The sequence below is a fragment of the Mirounga leonina genome, unplaced genomic scaffold, assembly GCF_011800145.1.
Source record: "Mirounga leonina isolate KUSES-001 unplaced genomic scaffold, KU_Mleo_1.0 Mir_84, whole genome shotgun sequence".
Taxonomy (NCBI): Eukaryota; Metazoa; Chordata; class Mammalia; order Carnivora; family Phocidae; genus Mirounga; species Mirounga leonina.
In genome coordinates, this window is record NW_023270827.1 from 1,334,923 (window position 1) to 1,356,027 (window position 21,105).

Consider the following 21,105-nt stretch of genomic DNA (forward strand, 5'->3'; position numbering starts at 1 on the left):
AAGATTTTTTATTTATTTATTTGACAGAGAGAGACACAGCGAGAGAGGGAACACAAGCGGGGGGAGTGGGAGAGGAAGAAGCAGACTTCCTGCTGAGCAGGGAGCCCGATGCGGGGCTCGATCCCAGGACCCTGGGATCATGACCTGAGCCGAAGGCAGACGCTAAACGACTGAGGCACCCAGGCACCCCTATATTTATTCTTTTTAAAGAGGTTATAAACTATCAAGGATTTTGTTAATAAATTAAAGAGAGGCTGGCAAATTACAACCTATTTTTGTATAGCCTCTGAGCCAGGAATGGCGTTCATATTTTTAAATGGTTATTTTTACTCCTTTATTTTATTTTACTACTTTACCACTCCCCCTGCCTGTGTTCCCTCTCTCACTGTGTCTCTCTCTGTCAAATAAATAAATAAAATCTTAAAAAACAAAAAACAGGGCGCCTGGGTGGCTCAGTCGTTAAGTGTCTGCCTTCGGCTCAGGTCATGATCCCAGAGTCCTGGGATCGAGCCCCACATCGGGCTCCCTGCTCAGCGGGAAGCCTGCTTCTCCCTCTCCCACTCCCCCTGCTTGTGTTCCCTCTCTGGCGGTCTTTCTCTCTGTCAAATAAACCTTTAAAAAAAAAACCAAAAAAACAAAAAACACCCTAATGTCCATTCAATTCTTGCTACCTTATCAGTGGCCACACCCAGGACCCTCTCTCTTATCTGAGTTCTTAAACTCTAGTATTAATAGACTCCAAACATTGACAGCTAGACTCCAAACATAGATAACTCTCTTTTTCCCTACTCCTATTTTGGTGGTTGTTTAACTCACTGGTATATCTAGACCCTTGACCTCTCCTGCATTTTGACCCTGTTAGAAGCCCTTTTGTCTTTACTTATTTCTCATCTAGTCTAGATTGCCTGCTCCATCATTTATAACAAGGTTATGACTTTAGACAGCTCTCTCCCATTTTCCATAAAAGCTCATTTCAACTTTCAGCAGTTCCTCTAGATGAGAAAATGACCGTGTTCACTGGGAAGTGGAAGCCAGTCAGAAATCAAATCCTACAACTCTTATGTGTGTCCCACAACTCTCAATCACCATGGCAGCCATGATCATGTTTTAGCTTTTTTTTTTTTTTTTTTTAATTTCTTCCTTTCTAATCTGGATACCCTTTTAATTTCTTTTGCTTGCCTAACTGTCCTGGCTAGGATCTCCAGTACTATGTAAAATAGAAATGACAAGAGCAGACATCTTTGTTTTGTCTCTAATCTTAGGGGGAAAGCATTCATTGTTTCACTGTTAAGTATGATGTTAGCTGTGGGGTTTTCATTGATGCTCTTTATCAAGTTGAAGTTCCCTTCTGTTCCTAGTTTGTTGAGTGTTTTTGTTATGAAAAAAGTATAGCTATTGAGATGATGTGGTTTTGTCCTTTATTCTGTTAATATGATGTATCACATTGTGCCTTTCCATTTTGATGAAGATATCTTTCTAGCTGTCCTGGATCCCACATACTTCTACATCTTTGGGATCTCTTCTGACTGAGTTTTCTTCTTAACTCTGAACATGGTGAAACTCTGTAAAGGTATTGAGTAAGGAGGAGATGCTCAAAATTTGATTTTGGAAGTCATCAACAGAATGGATAGAATTGAGGAAATGAGAGATGTTAACTAGTAGTCCAGTGTAGTAGTTAGGCAAGAAATAATGAGGTTTTTCACTAGGACAGTGGGAAAGAAAGGGACAGATTTCAGGATTTGATGGTAGAATTTGAGCTGTGAGAGACAAAAAAAAGTTGTAGATTATTTCAAGATTTTTAATGAGAGGTATGGGGCTTAAGGGAATATGTTGGAGAGACTGGTTGGATGGAGGGACCATGGACAGGGAACCAAGAAGAAAAATTTGGAGATTAGATTAGATTATAATGAATACTGTCTTAGTTTAATGTGGGTTTAGCAGAATCTCCATATAGGGATATAATATAGGCAATTGGAAATAGGGTCTGAGGTTCAGGAAAGAGCTTAGGGATAGTGATCATGATTTGTGAATCATTTACATAATGGTGAACATTGAAGCCATGGCAGTAGATACGGAAATTAGATGGGATGTTACATTGTGGGACACCGTGATGCAGTAAGTGGTAAAGTCAAAGAGTTAGCTGCTTCTCAGTTTTGCCTTTAGATAACCATTTTTGCCATCTGGAGTCACCTTTTGTGTCCCTTATACTATAAGTTGCTGATCCCCAAAACAGGACAAGACATGATATTTGGATGAGTTCAGAGTGAAGAGTTTGCAGAATACGGGGCGCCTGGGTGGCTCAGTAGGTTAAGCATCTGCCTTTGGCTCAGGTCATGATCCCCGAGTCCCAGGATCGAGCCCACATCAGGCTCCCTGCTCAGCGGGGAGTCTGCTTCTTCCTCTGCCTCTCACCCCACTCATTCTCTCTTATTCTCTCTCAAATAAGATAAGTAAAATCTTACAAAAAAAAAAAGAATTTGCACAATATATTTTCAAAGTTTTTATAGAGTCCTATGATGGTATATTAGACTCCAATAAATTTTACATCTTTAAAGGAACTCCTGGATTAAATTTTTAGTTGTCTTTATATATTACTATATATGGGATAAGAAGGCTACTTGCAATGGGATTATCAAATATACTTATAAAATTTGAGATATCTAGGCATTATTGTAGATCACCTGAATCTGAATCTTTGAGAGAGGCCAGCCTCCTCTTTAATACACTAAAGTTTGAAAGTCACGGATACACATAATGATACTGCCACTTTATTAAAGTTTAAAAACCAGGATCCTTTTGTGGTTGCCATTTTGTTTTTTTGTTTTTTTATTTTTTTATTTTTTATTTTATTTTATTTTTTTTAAAGATTTTTATTTATTTATTTGAGAGAGAGAGAATGAGAGACAGATAGCAAGAGAGGGAAGAGGGTCAGAGGGAGAAGCAGACTCCTGCCGAGCAGGGAGCCCGATGCGGGACTCGATCCCAGGACTCCAGGATCATGACCTGAGCCGAAGGCAGTCGCTCAACCAACTGAGCCACCCAGGCGCCCTGTGGTTGCCATTTTGATGTCAGAGAATAAAAGAGGCATTACTTTCCATTTGTAATCTAAAAAAATTGCCAACTTAAGTTTACCTTTCTTTCAGCTGAGTGTGAGAGGAAAAAATAAAAAAGAAAAACTTGAAGATTTCTTCAAAAACATGGTAAAATCAGCAGATGGAGTAATTGTTTCAGGAGTAAAGGTAAGATTCTATTTGATTAACAGAGGTATTGGTTTGAGAATCTACTTCTTTTAAGAAGATAGATTGAGATTTCAGATGTGCAGATGACTTATTAGAGTAAAAGAGAATTTGGACGGTAGAATGCTTAGGCCTGGGAATCTGGGCCCCCTGCCCTCGATTCTACTCTTTAGAGAACTTCCTTCTCCCAGGGGTGAGAGGTCTGTAGGTACAAGGGGATTTGCCCACCTGGAGTGTATACCCCTTCCCTCCAAACTAGACCATGCTTTAGGGGTCTGGAACCCCATGTTTCCTTGCCCAAATCTGAAGCCTACTTCCAACTTTTTCTCTTCTGTGGGCCTCTTCCCTGAATTCATCCTCCAGTGTGTGCATTCATGGGTGGTCAAGGGTGACCATGGAACAGCTGGGAAGAGGGAGGGCACAGGGGAGAAGATCAGTGTGCAGGATAGAATATCCGCTTACATACACACGTGAGGTTTCTCTTGGTGCCGTACAGAGCTGCAGGATAGGGCACGAAGAGGGCCTGCCTCCATTTGTGCACTTGCCCTCGGCCTTACAAATGTTAGGGGCACACTTGGGTTCAGATCTGGAGTTAGAAGAGCTCCTTTGAGGTTTTAGTCTTGTTGTGGGGTGCCTGACTGGCTCAGTTAGTAGAGCATGTGACTCTTGATCTCAGAGTCGTGAATTCAAGCCCCACATTGCGGGTAGAGCTTACAAATAAATAAATAAACAGGCATATTTAAAATTAAAATAAATAAATAGCACCTAAGTATTTCTTAATGATGTTCTAAAAATGGTACAAGAATTGATTTATCTGAAAACTCTTAACCATTAAAAGAGAAAAGTGTTTATATTACATTATCACACAGATACTAAGAAAGATAAATAATGCTGCTTTGTCATCATTGCCTATTTTTATAGATACATCTACAGTAAAACTTAGGTAGGAAGTACTATTTATTTGATTCATACTTCAGTTTTTCAGAGACAGGTCAGCTGGTATGTTGACAGTGCATGTGCCATGGCTACTTTCTAATAAGGACTCCACTTCCTTCCATTTTGATGCTACTTACACATTAATATTGAACATTTTCCTTAGCATTAATCCACTATATGGATTATGATTTTGGTAAAGTAGTAACATTTTTTGAACATTTACAATGTGGTGTTTGTTAATCCACATTTTGTTTACTCTTCAACCCTACAAGTTGGATAGTTTTATCCCCCCCCCCTTTTTTTTTTAAGATTTTATTTATTTATTTAACAGAGAGATAGCGAGAGCAGGAACACAAGCAGAGGAGTGGGAGAGGGAGAAGCAGGCTTCTCGCGGAGCAGGGAGCCCGATGCGGGGCTTGATCCCAGGACCCTGGGATCATGACCTGAGCCGAAGGCAGATGCTTAACGACTGAGCCACCCAGGCGCCTCAGTTTTATCCCCATTTTAACAGTTAAGAAAATTGGTACACATGAGTTACAGATTTTAAAGGACATTTTGTTAGTACTGACTTCTTTCCCATGTTCTGTTGATGTGGATGTGAATTACATCATTTTAGCTGGTGCTGTTTCAAAAAATGATTGTTGTTTTAGAAAGGAGGAAAGTACTTTTAATAATTTTTATTTTTAATGTGTATCTAGCTTTGTTTCAAAAAAGATACAATAATTGCTCCCAGAAAGCTAGTTTGGCCATGTTTCCCCAAAGCAAGCAGAGAGGGCTGTAATGACGAAGGCCTGGCAGCCTTTAGGAATGGCTCATAGAATACTTAATAGACCAAGAGAAATAGATTCGGACTTGTCTATCAGAATTTGTTTCTTCTCAAAAGCAATTGATTACTCCCCCCGGCAGTAATATATTTGTTGGAGAGGCTGGACTGTAGACACAGAGCACGAGTAGGAACGTATTTCAGAGTACAACATGTGAACGTGAACCATTATGGAAGATCTAAGCTTTCAACTGCAAAACCATTGCAGATTTCTTCCTGGATAGATAGAAGTGCATGTCTGTATAAAGTCTGAATTTGTTGGTGAAATCATTAGAACATCTGATTATTAGAGGATAGCTGTGCTGTTTTACTGATCTTTTATGATTATAATGGTAAAGTGATTTATGTATTACACTAAAGTAAATAAGTGAAAAATTATATTTTCTTTTGACCCTATAGGATGTAGATGATTTCTTTGAGCATGAACGAACATTCCTTTTAGAATATCATAACCGAGTTAAGGATGCATCTGCTAAATCTGATAGGATGACAAGATCCCACAAAAGTAAGGTTTTTCTCTGTGGCTAAAGCTTACATTTTTTAATGGAATAATTATAAAGTTACTATGTTACTTATAGTTTATAAAAGTCTTGCTCTAGAACAGTGGTTCTCAAACTGTGGTCTGTGAAGTCTTGACCCTAAGGCTCTTTTTATTTTTAGCAAGTCTGTGAGGTCAAAACTATTTTCATAACAATCCATGATGCTTTTTGTATTTTTCACCATGTTGACATTTACACTGATAAAGCAGAAGCCATGGTGGATAAGATTACTGGTGCCTTAGCACAGAGCAAGACAGTGGCACCAAACTGTGCTAAGAGTCACTATATTCTTTCCTGCAGTGCGTTTGCAGTTAGAAAAACAAATTCAATTAAGAATATCCTCGATAAAGCAGTTAAAATTACTAATTGTAATAAACACTTCCCTTGAGTTCACTTTTTTAATATTCTGAATGATGAAATGGAAGGTATACATAAAGCACTCTGCGTACTGAAATATAATGGTTCTCTTTAGAAAAGCACTTTAGTTGCAACTGAATTATCTGCCTTTTTTTTTTTCCCCCCCAAAAAAACCACCATTTCTACTTGAGAGAAAAGCTGCCAAACTATGATTATTCAGATTTGAGTATTTGGTAGACATTTTCTTAAAAATTAAGTGAATCTGTCACTTTAAGGAAAACAACTGATAGTATTTGTTGACAATGATAAAAGTCAAGCTCCCAGCAATAATTAGAATTTTTGAAAACTTGTATCCATCCTCATGAACTTGCTTCACAATAAAGACTTGTCTGAGGAGATTGATGATCATATGTCAATGTGGTATTTTTGATGTTGTTTATGTATAATGAAGTGTGTCAACATTTGGAAGATCTGCATAACTCATTGAGCCAATATTTTCTAAATGATCAAGTACATGATGTTACAAAATCATGTATGTAAAAGATTCATTCAAAGTTCAAGATAGACTAATGTTTTAACAGCTTTATTGAGGTATAAGTTGGTATCAGTAAGTTGCAGTGTTCAAAGTATACAGTTTGATAAGTTTTGACGTATGTGTAAAATCATCACTGTAATCAAGATAATGAACATATCCATCACCACCAAAAGTTCCCTTACAGCCCTTTGTATTCCCTCCCTTTTTCCCTGTCCCTAGGCAACCATTGATGTGCTTCCTGTCTCTGTAGATTAATTTGCATTTTCTAGAATTTTATATGAATGGAATCATACTATATGTACTCTTTATTATTTGGCTTTAAAATGCAACAAAATTATTTTGAGATTAGTTCAAGTTGTTGTGTGTATCAAGAGGGCATTCCTTTTAATTGCTGAGTATTATACTGTTGTATGGATATACCACAATTGTTTATTCATTCAGCTGTTGGTGGACATTTGGGTCATTGTTAGCTTTAGACTGTTATAAATAAAGCTGACATGAACCATCTATTTGTAAGTCTTTGTATGGACATGTGCTTTCATTTCTCTTGGGTAATACCTAAAAGTAGAGTGGCTGGGTCATGTGGTAAGTGTATAATTAACTTTTTAAGAAATTGCCAAACTTTTTTTCCCAAAATGAAATGACTGTACCATTTTACATTCCTACCAGCTGTGCATGAGAGTTCCAATTCCTCCACATCTTTTCCAACAAGGATACTCACTCTTTTTCCTTTTAGCCATTCTCATAGGCGTCTCAGTGTGATTTTAATTTGCATTTCCCTAATGACTGATGATGTTGAATATCTTTTCTTATATAAGTCCTCCTGCTTTATTCTTCTATACCAAAGTTGTTTTGGCCCCTCTAGGTTCTTTACATTTTCATATGGATTTTAGAATCAGCTTGTCACTTTTATAAAAATGGTGTCTGGGATTTTGATTGGGATTGTGTAGAACCTGTAGGTCAATTTGGGGAGGATTGATGTCTTAACAATATTGATTCTTCTGATACATGAATATAGTGTATTTCTCCATTTAGCTAGGTCTTCCTTAAATTCTCTCAGCAATATTTTATAGCTTTCATTGTACAGATCTTATACATAGTTATCTTGTATATAGATTGATTCCTAATTATTTTTGATGCTCTTGTAAATGATGTATTTTATCTTTCAGTTGCCAGTTGTTATTTGCTAATATATAGAAATACAATGTATTTTCTATATTGATCATATATCTTGCAGTCTTAATAAACTCACTTACTGGTTCCAGTAACTATTTGTAGATTCCTTTGGATCTTCTACATAGATGATCATCTGCTAATAGAAACAATTAGATTTCTTTCCAATTTAGGTTCCATTTATTTCTTGTCTTTGCCCCGTCGTACTGAAGCTCCAGTAGAGTGTGGATGGAAGTGGTGAGAGTAGGCGTCTTTGCCTTGTTCCTTAACTTCTGCGGAAGGCATTCATTCTTAAACCATTAGTTTCTCCTAGATGCTTTTTATCAGGTTGAGAAAATTCTCTTGTAAATTGCTAGTTTTCTGGGAGTTTTTTTTTTCTTTTAAGTCAGGAATGAATGTTGGATTTTTATCAAATGTTCTTTTTTGCACCTACAGTGTTGAGATAATCATATCATTTTTCCTTTTTAGTCTATTAGTATGATTAATTATATTTTCAAATGTTAAATCAACCTTATGTTCTTGGGATAAATATCACTTATACCAATGGAGTTTAAATGTGATAGAGTTCAGGGGGCCTGGGTGGCTCAGTTGGTTAAGCAGCCAACTCTTGATGTTGGCTAAGGTCATGATCTCAGGGTCCTGGGATCATTCCTCCATCGGGATCTCCTTCTGCCTCTCCCCCCACTTATGCTCTGTCTCTCTCTCAAATAAATAAATCTTTTTAAAAATAAATAAATAGGGACACCCGGGTGGCTCAGTTGGTTAAATGTCTGCCTTCAGCTCAGGTCATGATCCTGGGGTCCTGGGATGGAGCCCTGTGTCAGGCTCCTTGCTTAGTGGGGAGTCTGCTTCTCCCTCTGTACCTCCCCCTGCTTGTGCTCAATCTCAAATAAATAAATAAAATCTTAAAAAAAAATAAAAATTTTGCAGGTGAAATAAACACAAAAAGCAAAAAATTACAGTGTACTATAATCAGTCCTGTAAGAGAGGTGCATATTCGTGCTATGGAAACATAAAGAACTATAAAGGTAGACAGTCATCCATTAAGAAAACTGAAGAAAATATTAGTGATTCTTCTTTATTTATTTGACCAAATGGAACAGTGCTTTTTTTTTTTTAAGATTTTATTTATTTATTTGACAGAGACAAAGCGAGAGAAGGAACACAGGCAGGGGGAGTGGGAGAGGGAGAAGCAGGCTTCCCCCTGAGCAGGGAGCCCGATGCGGGGCTCGATCCCAGGACCCTGAGATCATGACCTGAGCTGAAGGCAGATGTTTAATGACTGAGCCACCCAGGCGCCCCTGCAACAGTGCTTTTAAGAAAGATGGTTGTGAACCTATTTACAAAATCATAATTATTACATATAATTAATTATATAACATACGATTTTACAGAATTATAAAGTAAAAATTATTTTTTCATGATGCATGAACTTAGCCTGGACTATGAAAACTTAAGTTTTCAACATCACTGTAGTGTATAAAATCAGGGCAGTTTGCTTATTTTCTGTGATCATATAATGATGTAACAGCTAAAGAGGGTAGTATTCTCAGGGCCAGATATTAGGATCCAGGAATGTCTTGCTCTAAAAAATAATTTCAGGGTCAGTTTAAGTATAAAATATTAATGTATTTGATTTTAAACACAAATCATTTGTGATTCCTGCCTCAATAAACCAACCTTTTTGTGATTTTTAAGTGTTATTTTTTTTTAACTTAAACTTTTAGGATAATAGTGAACAATCTCATATGTAGAAGTTACCATTCAGAGTCTGAAGTTTGTGTTCACAGTTTCTTTATGGGGGCACCTGGCTGGCTCAGATGAGTAGAGTATGCAACTCTTGTGTGAGTTTGAGCCCCATGTTGGGCATGGAGCCCACTTTAAAAAAAAAATTCTTTTTTTTTTTTTTTTTTAAAGATTTTTATTTATTTGACACAGAGAGACAGAGCGAGAGAGGGAACACAAGCAGGGGGAGTGGGAGAGGGAGAAGCAGGCTTCCTGCTGAGCAGAGAGCCCGATGTGGGGCTCCATCCCAGGACCCTGGGATCATGACCTGAGCCAAAGGCAGATGCTTAACAACTGAGCCACCCAGGCGCCCGTCAAAAAAATTCTTTATGAAAGATCAAAATAGATCTGTTTTGAATAATTTTAAAAAGTAAATAGAGTCACCAGATTTCAGTCTTATTTGTTGAATGTAACTTCGTACAGCATAAGAAAGTACAGTGTAAGGATTACTGTTTTGTTAGAGAATAAACACATTAAACCTTGTAAAATACTGCTGGCATAAGTGGGAATTTCCATACAAAATAGGCATGTCTCGGATTTCGTTAATAATAGCAAACGTTTGTATAATACTGTACTTGCTATGTGCCAGGTATATAGTAACATTTTTTTATTTTTATTATTTATTTTTTTTAAGATTTTATTTATTTATTTGACAGAGAGAGACACAGCGAGAGAGGGAACACAGGCAGGGGGAGTGGGAGAGGGAGAAGCAGGCTTCCCGCGGAGCAGGGAGCCCGATGCGGGGCTCAATCCCAGGACCCCGGGATCACGACCTGAGTCGAAGGCAGACGCTTAACGACTGAGCCACCCAGGCGCCCCTATAGTAACATTTATTAATTCATTTAATCCAAGTAATCATGCGGAGCTGGTACCATTATTATCCCCATTTCCAGATAAGGAAAGCAAGGCATACACAGGTTAAGTGATAAGCTCGAGGTCGTAGAGCTGGTAAATTGGGATTGGACCCTAAGCAGTTTGGTTCCAGTTCTATGCTCTTAACCATTGCACTTATACTATCCTTTCTCTGAAATGAGAAATCTTTTCTCAACAAGTTGTCCCATGGGGTGAGCCCTGGGAAAAGTATTGTGCTGAAGTTGAATACTTCGCTTCCTAGCACCCAAGGATAATGGTGCTACCACCATTCATCTAGCTTCCCAAGCTCCATAATTTTCCCTCCTACCTTAGGTCTCTTGTTTGTAAATCCTACCTATTAGGTTTCCTAAATATCTTCTAGCTTTCTTGTTCCTCTCTGCTGTCACTGTTTTTGCTAACTTGATCCTGACCATCAGTATCTGACACAACAAATTCCTAGTTGGTTACTCAGCCTTCTGTGTCTCCATTTCTAATCTTTATTCCAGGCAGCAGAATTTTTTATCTAAAATCCTTAATGGTTGTTTTTACCACTACTGTTATTTTAAAATGTTTAATAATACCCATTCTTACAAGATCAAATCCAAACTTTATTGTGTCTTACAAAAACCTGTTTTCTCCCCCCAGGATACTTCCAGTTTATTTTTCCATCTTCAGCTCTGTCCACTGTCTTCTATACCCTATAGTGCCTTCTTCCTAGAAGACTGTTTGAATATACTGTATTCTTTTATGTCTCATTGGCCTTTATCCATGCTGTCCCCTCCATTTTGCCTGGTAAAGATTTGCTTATCCTACAAGTTCTGACTCATTCAGTAGTGTCTGTAAATCCTTCCCTAACTTACTCAGGTGGAATCATCTGTTTCCCCGGCTCCCAGAGTAGTTTGTTCCTACTTCTAATATAATATTCATCAAGTTATAATATAGCTGTTGTCATTTCCTTCACCAGACTTGGAGTATTTCATACTGCATACACATTGTTTGGCAGGTAGGTGCTCAGTAAGTATTTTGGAATCAATGAATAAATATATTCTAAAAATTTTTTTCCGTAGGTGCTGCAGATGATTACAATAGAATTGGTTCTTCATTATATGCTTTAGGAACTCAGGATTCTACAGATATATGCAAGTAAGGATTCTGATTTGAAACATTAAATAAAACAAAAATTTCGTTGGCAGCCTGGACACACAGAATATTTCTGACCCGAGAGTCATTTAGAATATCTTCTTCAAAATACATCAATAATAAGGCGCTTCTTATAAACTTGGATCAGTGTCATTTTTTTCTCTACCATTTCTCTCTTATTTTTTAAATCTGAAAAGTAAAAATGGGCTTTATATAATTTTAACATTTGCCAAGTTTTATTTGATGAAAATTGGCTGATTTATGTATGTAAGGAAGAGGAAGACAGAATTTATGTCAAAATGTTCTTAGGTTTTGATGAAGTTTATTATAAATAAATGTTTTGGAATTAGAATATAATATATATTTGTATGTATTTTTTTGGAGGCCAGATTGACTTTTAAAGTAAAATGTGATGTTATCAGTTTATACTTTTTAAAGAGGCTGGCTATTCTAGATTATAAGTTTAATGAATCTTAGGGCAGTCCTAGAGTGACCTGATGGGGAAGTATTATGCATGTTAGTATAGAAATGCTCTCTGGATGTTTGCATACATAGCTGTTGTTTATTTACTTTATACTGGTTTTTCACATTAATCTAACCATAGTTAATTTTAGTTGTTCCTGTAATATTGTTTAAACCCAACTCTTCATTGAAAAATAATCCAACTTTTTTTTCAATTTTAAGTGGCAAAACTATTTTCATACTTTATGCCTTTTTCTAAACCATATCCTTGAACTTTTTTCTAGTATATCCCGTCTTAGTAGACATGTAAGATCCAGGTTTTTTGGCAAAACAAGATACTATATATAGCTTACATTAATTAACATGCTATCTTCCCAAAGAGTTAGTCTCTAACTCTTTGATAAGAAGAAAAAGCCAACCTTGCCGTGAGTTATTGGACATAAACCTGTCAAATCAAGTTCTTTTTGGTAAAACAAAGGTCATAAAATAGTGTTTTAGCTTTTATTTATTTATTTATTTATTTATTTTAAGATTTTATTTATTTATTTGAAAGAGAGAATGAGAGACAGAGACCACGAGAGGGAGGAGGGTCAGAGGGAGAAGCAGACTCCCCGCTGAGCAGGGAGCCCGATGCGGGACTTGATCCGGGAACTCCAGGTTAACCGCTTAACCGACTGAGCCACCCAGGTGCCCGTGTTTTAGCTTTTAGTAGTACTTGCCCAATCCAGTTATAATGTCACCGGTAATTACATATTATTTCACAGAATACCCCTTTAATGGTTTGGCATTGGAATATTTTTTAGTTGGTGTCAGCATTTGAGAGATAGGCTATTTAGTTAAAAGTGAACATGAATTCAGAGATAGAAATTGGTTATTCATTTCTGTTCTTTTTTTTTTTTTTTTTAAGATTTTATTTATTTGACAGAGAGAGACACAGCGAGAGAGGGAACACAAGCAGGGGGAGAGGGAGAAGCAGACTCCCTGCTGAGCAGGAAGCCCGATGCGGGACTCGATCCCAGGACTCTGAGATCATGACCTGAGCCGAAGGCAGACACTTAACGACTGAGCCACCCAGGCGCCCCCATTTCTGTTATTTTCTAAAACAAAGCAGCTCTACTTGAAGATGTTTAACACATAAGTATCAGATAACTTCAAGAGCTGCTCCAACTTTAGTGTTTTCCTTTTAAGTCAGCCTTTTTGGATCCGATTGTTCTATACTTCTATAGTAATTTTGAAGATACAGGCTTTATTTACTATTATGTGACATTCTGCTAAAGAATATAAAGAAAAAATTTTTTAATTTAAATGTATGGCTTGGGGTGCCTGGCTGGCTCAGTCAGTGGAGCACGTGACTCTTGAGCTCAGGGTTGTGAGTTCAACCCCCCCCTTGGGTGTAGAGGTTACTTTAAAAAGTATATATTACATACATAAATAAATGTATGGCTTAGACTGTTACCTTGAAATGGGAAGATTTTTTTTAACAGTTTTCAATCTGTTATATGGAAGTATAGAGGTGTTGTTCTAATGAAGTCTGTGGTGAACAAGACCATTAAATATTACTGCAGTGAAATAAGAAAGTTCATTATTAATATGGTTTTGGGGGTATATGCTCTGAACATTTGAAATGAAAAGTCATTTCAAAGCTGGCTTCTGATGAAATATTTTTCCCTTCCAGGTTTTTTCTCAAAGTTTCAGAACTGTTTGATAAAACAAGAGTAAGTACTATTGGTTAACCTTTGAGAGTCTCAATCTTTGCATACAGTAGTGTGTAACCTGTTGTGGTTGTGTTAAACTTTATTGAGAAAGATAAGCTATACTTCAGAAGGATGAAGAGACAGATTTAGATTTGAAAATTTGAGTTTTTTTCAGGAAATAAATTTTTTTGTTATGGCCTTCTGGTATTTGTGTAAAAGTTCATATTCTTATTTTTTTTTTTAATCTTTATTTATTTGACAGAGAGAGAGACAGTGAGAGAGGGAACACAAGCAGGGGGAGTGGGAGAGGGAGAAATAGGCCTCCCGCGGAGCAGGGAGCCCGATGTGGATCCCAGGACCCTGGGATCATGACCCGAGCCAAAGGCAGACGCTTAACGACTGAGCCACCCAGGCGCCCCCCCTTTTTTTTTAATATTTATTTATTTGACAGAGACAGCAAGAGAGGGAACACAAGCAGGGGGAGCTGCAGGCAGAGGAAGAAGCAGGCTTCCCAGGAGCAGGGAGCCCAACGTGGGGCTTGATCCCAGGACTCTGGGGTCATGACCTGAGCCGAAGGCAGACGCCCAACTGACTGAGCTACCCAGGCTCCCCAAAAGTTCATATTCTTTTTTTTTTTTTAAAGATTTTATTTATTCATTTATTTGAGAGAGTGAGAGAGAGAGAACACATGAGAGGGGGGAAGGTCAGAGGGAGAAGCAGACTCCCTGCCAAGCAGGGAGCCCGATGCGGGACTCGATCCCGGGACTCCAGGATCATGACCTGAGCTGAAGGCAGTCGCTTAACCAACTGAGCCACTCAGGCACCCCCGAAAGTTCATATTTTTGATCAGAGAACATGTTCATTATGAAACAGCATTTATTTTTATGAAGAATGATCTTTTTCTGGGGCTTTGTAAGCTAGAAGAAAGTCTTAGATTCATTACACTTTTACCAAGATGATAGTGCTTTTGATCCCCCATGACACTGGTTTAAAAATGAGTTGTATCAGGGCGCCTGGGTGGCTCACTTGCTTAAGCATCTGCCTTCAGCTCAGGTCATGATCCTGGCGTCCCGGGATTGAGTTCAAGCCCGGCATGAAGCCCGGTGTCAGGCTTTGCAATCAGTGGGGAGTCTGCTTCTCCCTCTTCCTCTGCCCCTCCCTGCTCTTGCGCTCTCTCTCTCTCACTCACTCACGCTCTCTTAAATAAATAAAATTTTTTTAAAAATTAAAAAATAGGGGTGCCTGGGTGGCTCAGTCGGTTAAGCATCTGCCTTCGGCTCAGGTCATGATCCAGGGGTCCTGGGATCAAGCCCCGCATTGGACTCCCTGCTCAGGCGGCAGCCTGCTTCTCCCTCTCCACCACTTGTGCTCTCTCTCTCTCAAATAAATAAAAGCTTTAAAAAAAAATTTTAAAAATAAAAATGAGTTGTATCAATACGAGACAGATATGCAACTGCAGAAAGGTGTGATCATAGTAATAATTTCATGTTGACATAGTCTTGATTTTCAGGGATCAGTCTTAGATGTGGTAATATTTAAACACTTTAATAAAGTTGATAGAAAAGTGAAAAGTTTATTAGAAGTTTAAGGGTACTTAACTGAGGGTGGAGGTGGCTAGTCCATTGTAGAAATCTGATTGCAACAGAACTTTGTCAATTGAGTAATGTGTAGTGAAGACAAGGAAAGGAAAAGAGATTTTCTCACAAAGGAAAGAGTCATTAAATACATAAATGTTGTATACTGGGGTCCATTATTCTGCTTTTGGTATTTGTACCAATGAGCATTTTCTGGGAAGATATCATTGTTTTTCTATGTGTTTACATCAAAAGAACAGGGATTTATTACAAAATAGCTTTATGTGTCAAAAGATGTGCAAGTAGATGTAAAATGGAATCAGATATGCAAGAGATTCATTGGGAAGAACAAAGAGGAAGGAGTAGGATAGACATGAAGAGGCTTTAGACCATAGTGCAGGTCTATACCTGTGAAAGGAGAGGGCAGAGGAAGAGGGTACTGGGTAGGAAGAGTTTCAGCCTGTAGCATAGTTCCGAGGAAGTTTGTGTAGGTCAGCCAGAGTGGCTCATTAGAGGGAGCACTGCGTCAGGCAGGAGGGGCTGGCCCTGCTGCCCCATGCTCTGTCATGGGGTGCAGCCAAGGCAGGCATGGGAGGATCAGCATAACCTTGGAATGAATATTGTTCTGGATCTAGAGAGATTGCAAGTAAGACTCTGAACCATATGTGCTCCTTACAGCAAGCAGTTGCTCTTAAAGGAGCTCTAGGTGGCACATTGCCATTGCCACGACTATCTTTATTTCTTTTAGTGTTTTTGTAGTGTTGTGGTTATTTGCTGTATAACAAACCATCCTAAAATAAGTAGCTTAAAAACGACAACCATTTTATTATGCTAATGAAGTCTTTAGGTTAGGAATTCAGAAAAGACAGGGCAGAGATGGCTTGCCTCTGCTCCATGATGTCTGGGCCTCAATGGGGAACATATGAAGGCTCTTCCAGATGTCTGGGGGATGATACTGGCTATCAGCCGAGACTTGAGCCAGGGCTGTTGGCTATAACACCTGCATGTTGCTTTTCCAGGGAGCTGCTTCGGCTTCCTCACAATGTGCTGGCTAGGTTCCAAAAGGAAGCATCCCAAAAGATAGGAAGCAGACATTTTTAGTTTCATTAAGGCCTGGAAACTGGCACAGCATCACTTCTGTATTGGTCATACAGTCTTAGGGTCCAGATTCAAGGGGAGGGGATACATACCCTACTTTTTTTTTTTTAAGATTTTATTTATTTGATACAGAGAGAGCGACAGCGAGAGAGGGAACACAAGCAGGGGGAGTGGGAGAGGGAGAAGCAGGCTTCCTGCTGAGCAGGGAGCCCCATGCGGGGCTCGATCCCAGGACCCTGGGATCATGACCTGAGCTGAAGGCAGACGCTTAATGACTGAGCCACCCAGGCGCCCTGACCTACCTTACTTCTTAATGGAAGGAGAGGAGGCATATTTAAAAGCACCCAACATCATCTAGCATGTTCCCTAGATTTATCTAAATCAGTTTATCTAAATTTATCTAAGTCAGTTTTGAATATACTTTGTGCATTTATCTGTTAGATTAAGAAATTTCCTAAGTTTATTTCTCTGTTATAAAGGAATATTTCTTAAGCTTCAAGTTTTTTTATTGAAGCATATTATATATATAGGAAAGAGCACATATCAGAAGTATACAGCTCAGGGGCGCCTGGGTGGCTCAGTCGTTAAGCGTCTGCCTTCGGCTCAGGTCATGATCCCAGGGTCCTGGGATCGAGCCCCGCATCGGGCTCCCTGCTCAGCGGGAAGCTTGCTTCTCCCTCTCCCGCTCCCCGTGCTTGTGTTCCCTCTCTCGCTGTGTCTCTCTCTCTCAAATAAATAAATAAAATCTTTAAAAAAAAAAAAAAAAAAAGTATACAGCTCACGGGTACCTGAGTGGCTCAGTCGGTTAAGCGTCTGCCTTCGGCTCAGGTCATGATCTCAGGGTCCTGGGATCGAGTCCTGCTTCGGGCTCTCTGCTCAGTGGGTAGTCTGCTTCTCCCTCTCCCTCTGTGTTCTCTCTCTCTCTCTCTCAAATAAATAAAATCTTAAAAAAAAAAAAAAAAAGTATACAGCTCAGTGAAATTTTACAAATTTTACACACTCATATAATGAACACCTAGATCAAGATATAGAATTCTTAGGGGCGCCTGGGTGGCTCAGTCGTTAAGCGGCTGCCTTCGGCTCAGGTCATGATCCTGGGGTCCTGGGATCGAGCCCCGCATCGGGCTCCCTGCTCGGCAGGAAGCCTGCTTCTCCCTCTCCCACTCCCCCTGCTTGTGTTCCCTCTCTCACTGTGTCTCTCTCTGTCAAATAAATAAAATCTTTAAAAAAAAAAAAAAAAAGATATAGAATTCTTACCAGCAACCCAGATGCCCTGCCCCTCTTCACCTGCTTTCTGAGTCACCACCTCCTACAAGGGTAACCACTACCTTAGCTTCTAACGGCAGAGATTAATTTTATTTTCATATTTTATATAAATGTTTTATGCAGTATGTATTCTTTTATGTCTGGTTTCATTTACTCAACATTACGTCCATACTGTTCATCCATGTTGCATGTTTGTATAGATCCTTCATTCTTCTTGCTATATAGCTTTCCTTTGCAAGAATATACGTAAATTTATTCATCTGTTCTACTGTTGGTAGGCATTTGGACAGTTTCTAGTTTGTGGCTGTTTACAAATAGTACTTCTAAGACCATTCTTGCATATCTTCAGCTGAAAATAAGTATGTATTTCTGTTGGGTGTGTATAACCAGGGGGAGAATTAGGGGTCATATGGTCTCCATGTGAAAAGCTTTCATAGACAGTGCCAAACTGTTTCCCAAAGTGATTGTACCAATTTACATTCCTACCACAATAAATGTGAGCATTGGATTGCTGCACAAGCTTATAATACTTATCTTTTTTATTTTAGTTATCCTGCTGGATGTGCAGGGTTTTTAAATTTTAACTTTATTTCAACAGTAATTTCAGACTTACAGAAAAGTTGCAAGAATAGTACAAAGAGGGGAGCCTGGGTGGCTCAGATGGCTAAGCGTCTGCCTTTGGCTCAGGTCATGATCTCAAGGGTCCTGGGATCGAGCTCCACGTCAGGCTCACTACTCAGTGGGGAGTCTGCTTCTCCCTCTCCCTCTGCCTTTCCCCTACACTCATTCTCTCTCTCTCTCAAATGAATACATAAAATATTTTTTAAAAAAAGAATAGTACAAAGAATTCCTGTACATGTGTCATCCAGATTTCCTGAATGTTAACGTTTTCTACATTGCTTAAAGTGCTTTTTCCCAAAAAGTCCATATTCATTTTTTCTGCCCTTTGTGCATATCTCTTTTTTAAAAAGATGAGAATTAATTTTAATATAGTCATGGGGTGCCTGGGTGACTCATTTGAGCACCTGCCTTTGGCTCGGGTTCGTGATCTCAGGGTCCAGGGATTAGGCCCTGCGTTGGGCTCCTTGCTCTGCGGGGAGTCTGCTTCTCCCTCTCCCTCTGCCCCTCCCCACCACTCTCTCAAATAAATAAAATCTTAAAAATGAACACTTTTTAAAAATTTTAATATAATCAATACAATTATCAATGATTTCCCCTTAAATCATCAAATATTGAGTATATAGATGCTCCCATTTGCCTCAGATGGCTTTTTACAGTGGAGTTCGTTTGAGCTGGGATTCAAACAAGGTCCCTATATTGTATTTGGTTGACATAATACATCTTTTTTAATTTTCTGTCTCTCCAAACTGAATTGAATAGTTTCATCTTTTTAGTCTGACATGGCTGCTTCCCATTTTATCCCAACTCAAACTAACCACATCTGTTTACTACTCTTTTGTGTCTTCAGGCACATTTTGTTAATGTTTTGACTACGTTTTCTGGTTGTTATCAGTAGGAAGATTGATTTGAATTACCTAGTCTTTCATTGTTAGCCTTTATCATTTTATTTATTTATTTATTTATTTATTTATTTATTTATTTATTTATTTTTTAAGATTTTATTTATTTGAGAGAGAGAATGAGAGAGAGAGAGCACATGAGAGGGGGGAGGGTCAGAGGGAGAAGCAGACTCCCCGCCGAGCAGGGAGCCCGATATGGGACTCGATCCAGGGACTCCAGGATCATGACCTGAGCCGAAGGCAGTCGCCTAACCAACTGAGCCACCCAGGCGCCCTATCATTTTATTTTTATTTCAGGGGAGAGGGAGAGGGAGAGAGAATCTTAAGCAGGCTCCACACACAGCGTGGAGCCCAACACATGCTCCATCTCACAACCCTGAGATCATGACCTGAGCCGAAATCAAGAGTCGGATGTTTAACTGACTGAGCCACCCTTGAGCCCCATCCTTTATCACTTTGAAATCATGTGTACATGTCATTGAAATGATGTAACAAGAGATGTAATAAGTGTATATTAGTAATGTACATGTAGTTAGTGATGCTGAAAGATAATATTGAAACTCATTATTGCCAAGAACTTGAGTCAAACATAGAGTCCTTCCATAAATTCACTAAGTCTCATTTGATTTCATTCTTTTTTCTGTTGATTTTTGGTCAAAGTCCTGAAGTACAGTAATAGGCTAGTAGAAAGGAGAAGGCAAGGAAAATTAGATTAAATAGGAATGGATACTGTAGTCATTTGTAACTTTAATTTTTTTTTACAGTAATTATGAAAGAAACATTGGCTGTAGAATATAAGTGCTAATTAAATGGCGGATTTTTTTCCCCTTTTTCAGAAAATAGAAGCACGAGTGTCTGCTGATGAGGACCTCAAACTTTCCGACCTTTTAAAATATTACTTAAGGGAATCTCAAGCTGCTAAGGTAATTTGATTGTTCATTGTTTTTTAAAATGGACTATTTTACAAAAAGCCATCTCTTTAGAGGTTGTTAGGCTTAAGATTGTTAATGATTATCTCTTGATTTTAAATTAGATTTTCACGTGTGAATTTTTTGTTCTCCTTTTACAGATTGTTGGTCAGGGAACCCCACATAAAAGTTTCCTCTATAAACTTTTTTTTTTTAAGATTTTATTTATTTATTTGACAGAGATAGAGACAGCGAGAGAGGGAACACAAGCAGGCGGAGTGGAGAAGCAGGCCACCCGCTGAGCAGGGAGCCCGATGCGGGGCTCGATCCCAGAACCCTGAGATCATGACCTGAGCAGAAGGCAAACGCTTAACAACTGAGCCACCCAGGCGCCCCTCCTCTATAAACTTCTGATATAGTATAATCTAGAACTATTTTTTTTTAATGAATTTGGTATATTCATTCAGATAAAATGCCTACAAAACAAGAAGTAAAACCCCAAATAACAGTCGGTGTAGCTAAAGGATTCCTAAGTCCTCTATTGTGGGTGAGAGAGCTGTAAAACCAGGATATGTTTTATTTTAAGGTAACTCAAATTTCCTTTTGGAAGTCTGTCTACCTGCAAGACTAAAACTCTTACTAATCCAAAAAATGTTTAACAGAAACATCTGAAAAGGCACTAAAAACTCAGTGGCTCAGATATTCTAAATTCAGGGCACCTGGGTGGCTCAGTCAGTTAAGCCTTCATTTGGCTCAGGTCATGATCCTGGGGTACTGGGATCAAGCCCCACATCTGGCTCCCTGCTCAGTGGGGAGCCTGCTTCTCCCTCTCCCTCTGCTGCTCCCCCTGCTTGTACTGTCTTGCTCTCTGACAAATAAATAAATAAAATCTTTAAGGAAAAAAAAAGGTATTATAAATTCAGTGTTAATTTATGAATTGATACATTGTACAAAAAATTCCCATGTGATCAGTGGTGCTTTGAACACCAATTTTTCATTCCTTATCAAATCATAAATAACCCTTGGGGCACTTGGCTGGCTTAGTTGATAAGAGCATGCAACTCTTGATCTTGGGGTCATGAGTTCAAGCCCCATGTTGGGCATAGAGCTTACTTAAAAAAAATTATAGGGGTGCCTGGCTGGCTCAGTTGGAAGAGCATTTGATTCTTGATCTTGGGGTTGTGAGTTCAATCCCTATGTTGAGTGA

At 38.7% G+C, this 21,105-nt stretch overlaps 1 protein-coding gene across 3 annotated transcripts in view; it reads left to right on the top strand.

Moving 5' to 3' along the window:
- The window catches only part of LOC118002894 (sorting nexin-6), a 56,297-nt gene that overhangs the window by 21,796 nt on the left and 13,396 nt on the right, over positions 1 to 21,105 (top strand). For all 3 annotated transcript variants that reach the window (XM_034993506.1, XM_034993508.1, XM_034993507.1), the window contains 5 exons: positions 3,144 to 3,239; positions 5,395 to 5,500; positions 11,304 to 11,379; positions 13,514 to 13,553; positions 19,827 to 19,913. In XM_034993506.1, coding sequence (XP_034849397.1) covers positions 3,144 to 3,239; positions 5,395 to 5,500; positions 11,304 to 11,379; positions 13,514 to 13,553; positions 19,827 to 19,913 — 405 coding nt within the window. The remainder of the gene's footprint in view (positions 1 to 3,143; positions 3,240 to 5,394; positions 5,501 to 11,303; positions 11,380 to 13,513; positions 13,554 to 19,826; positions 19,914 to 21,105) is intronic.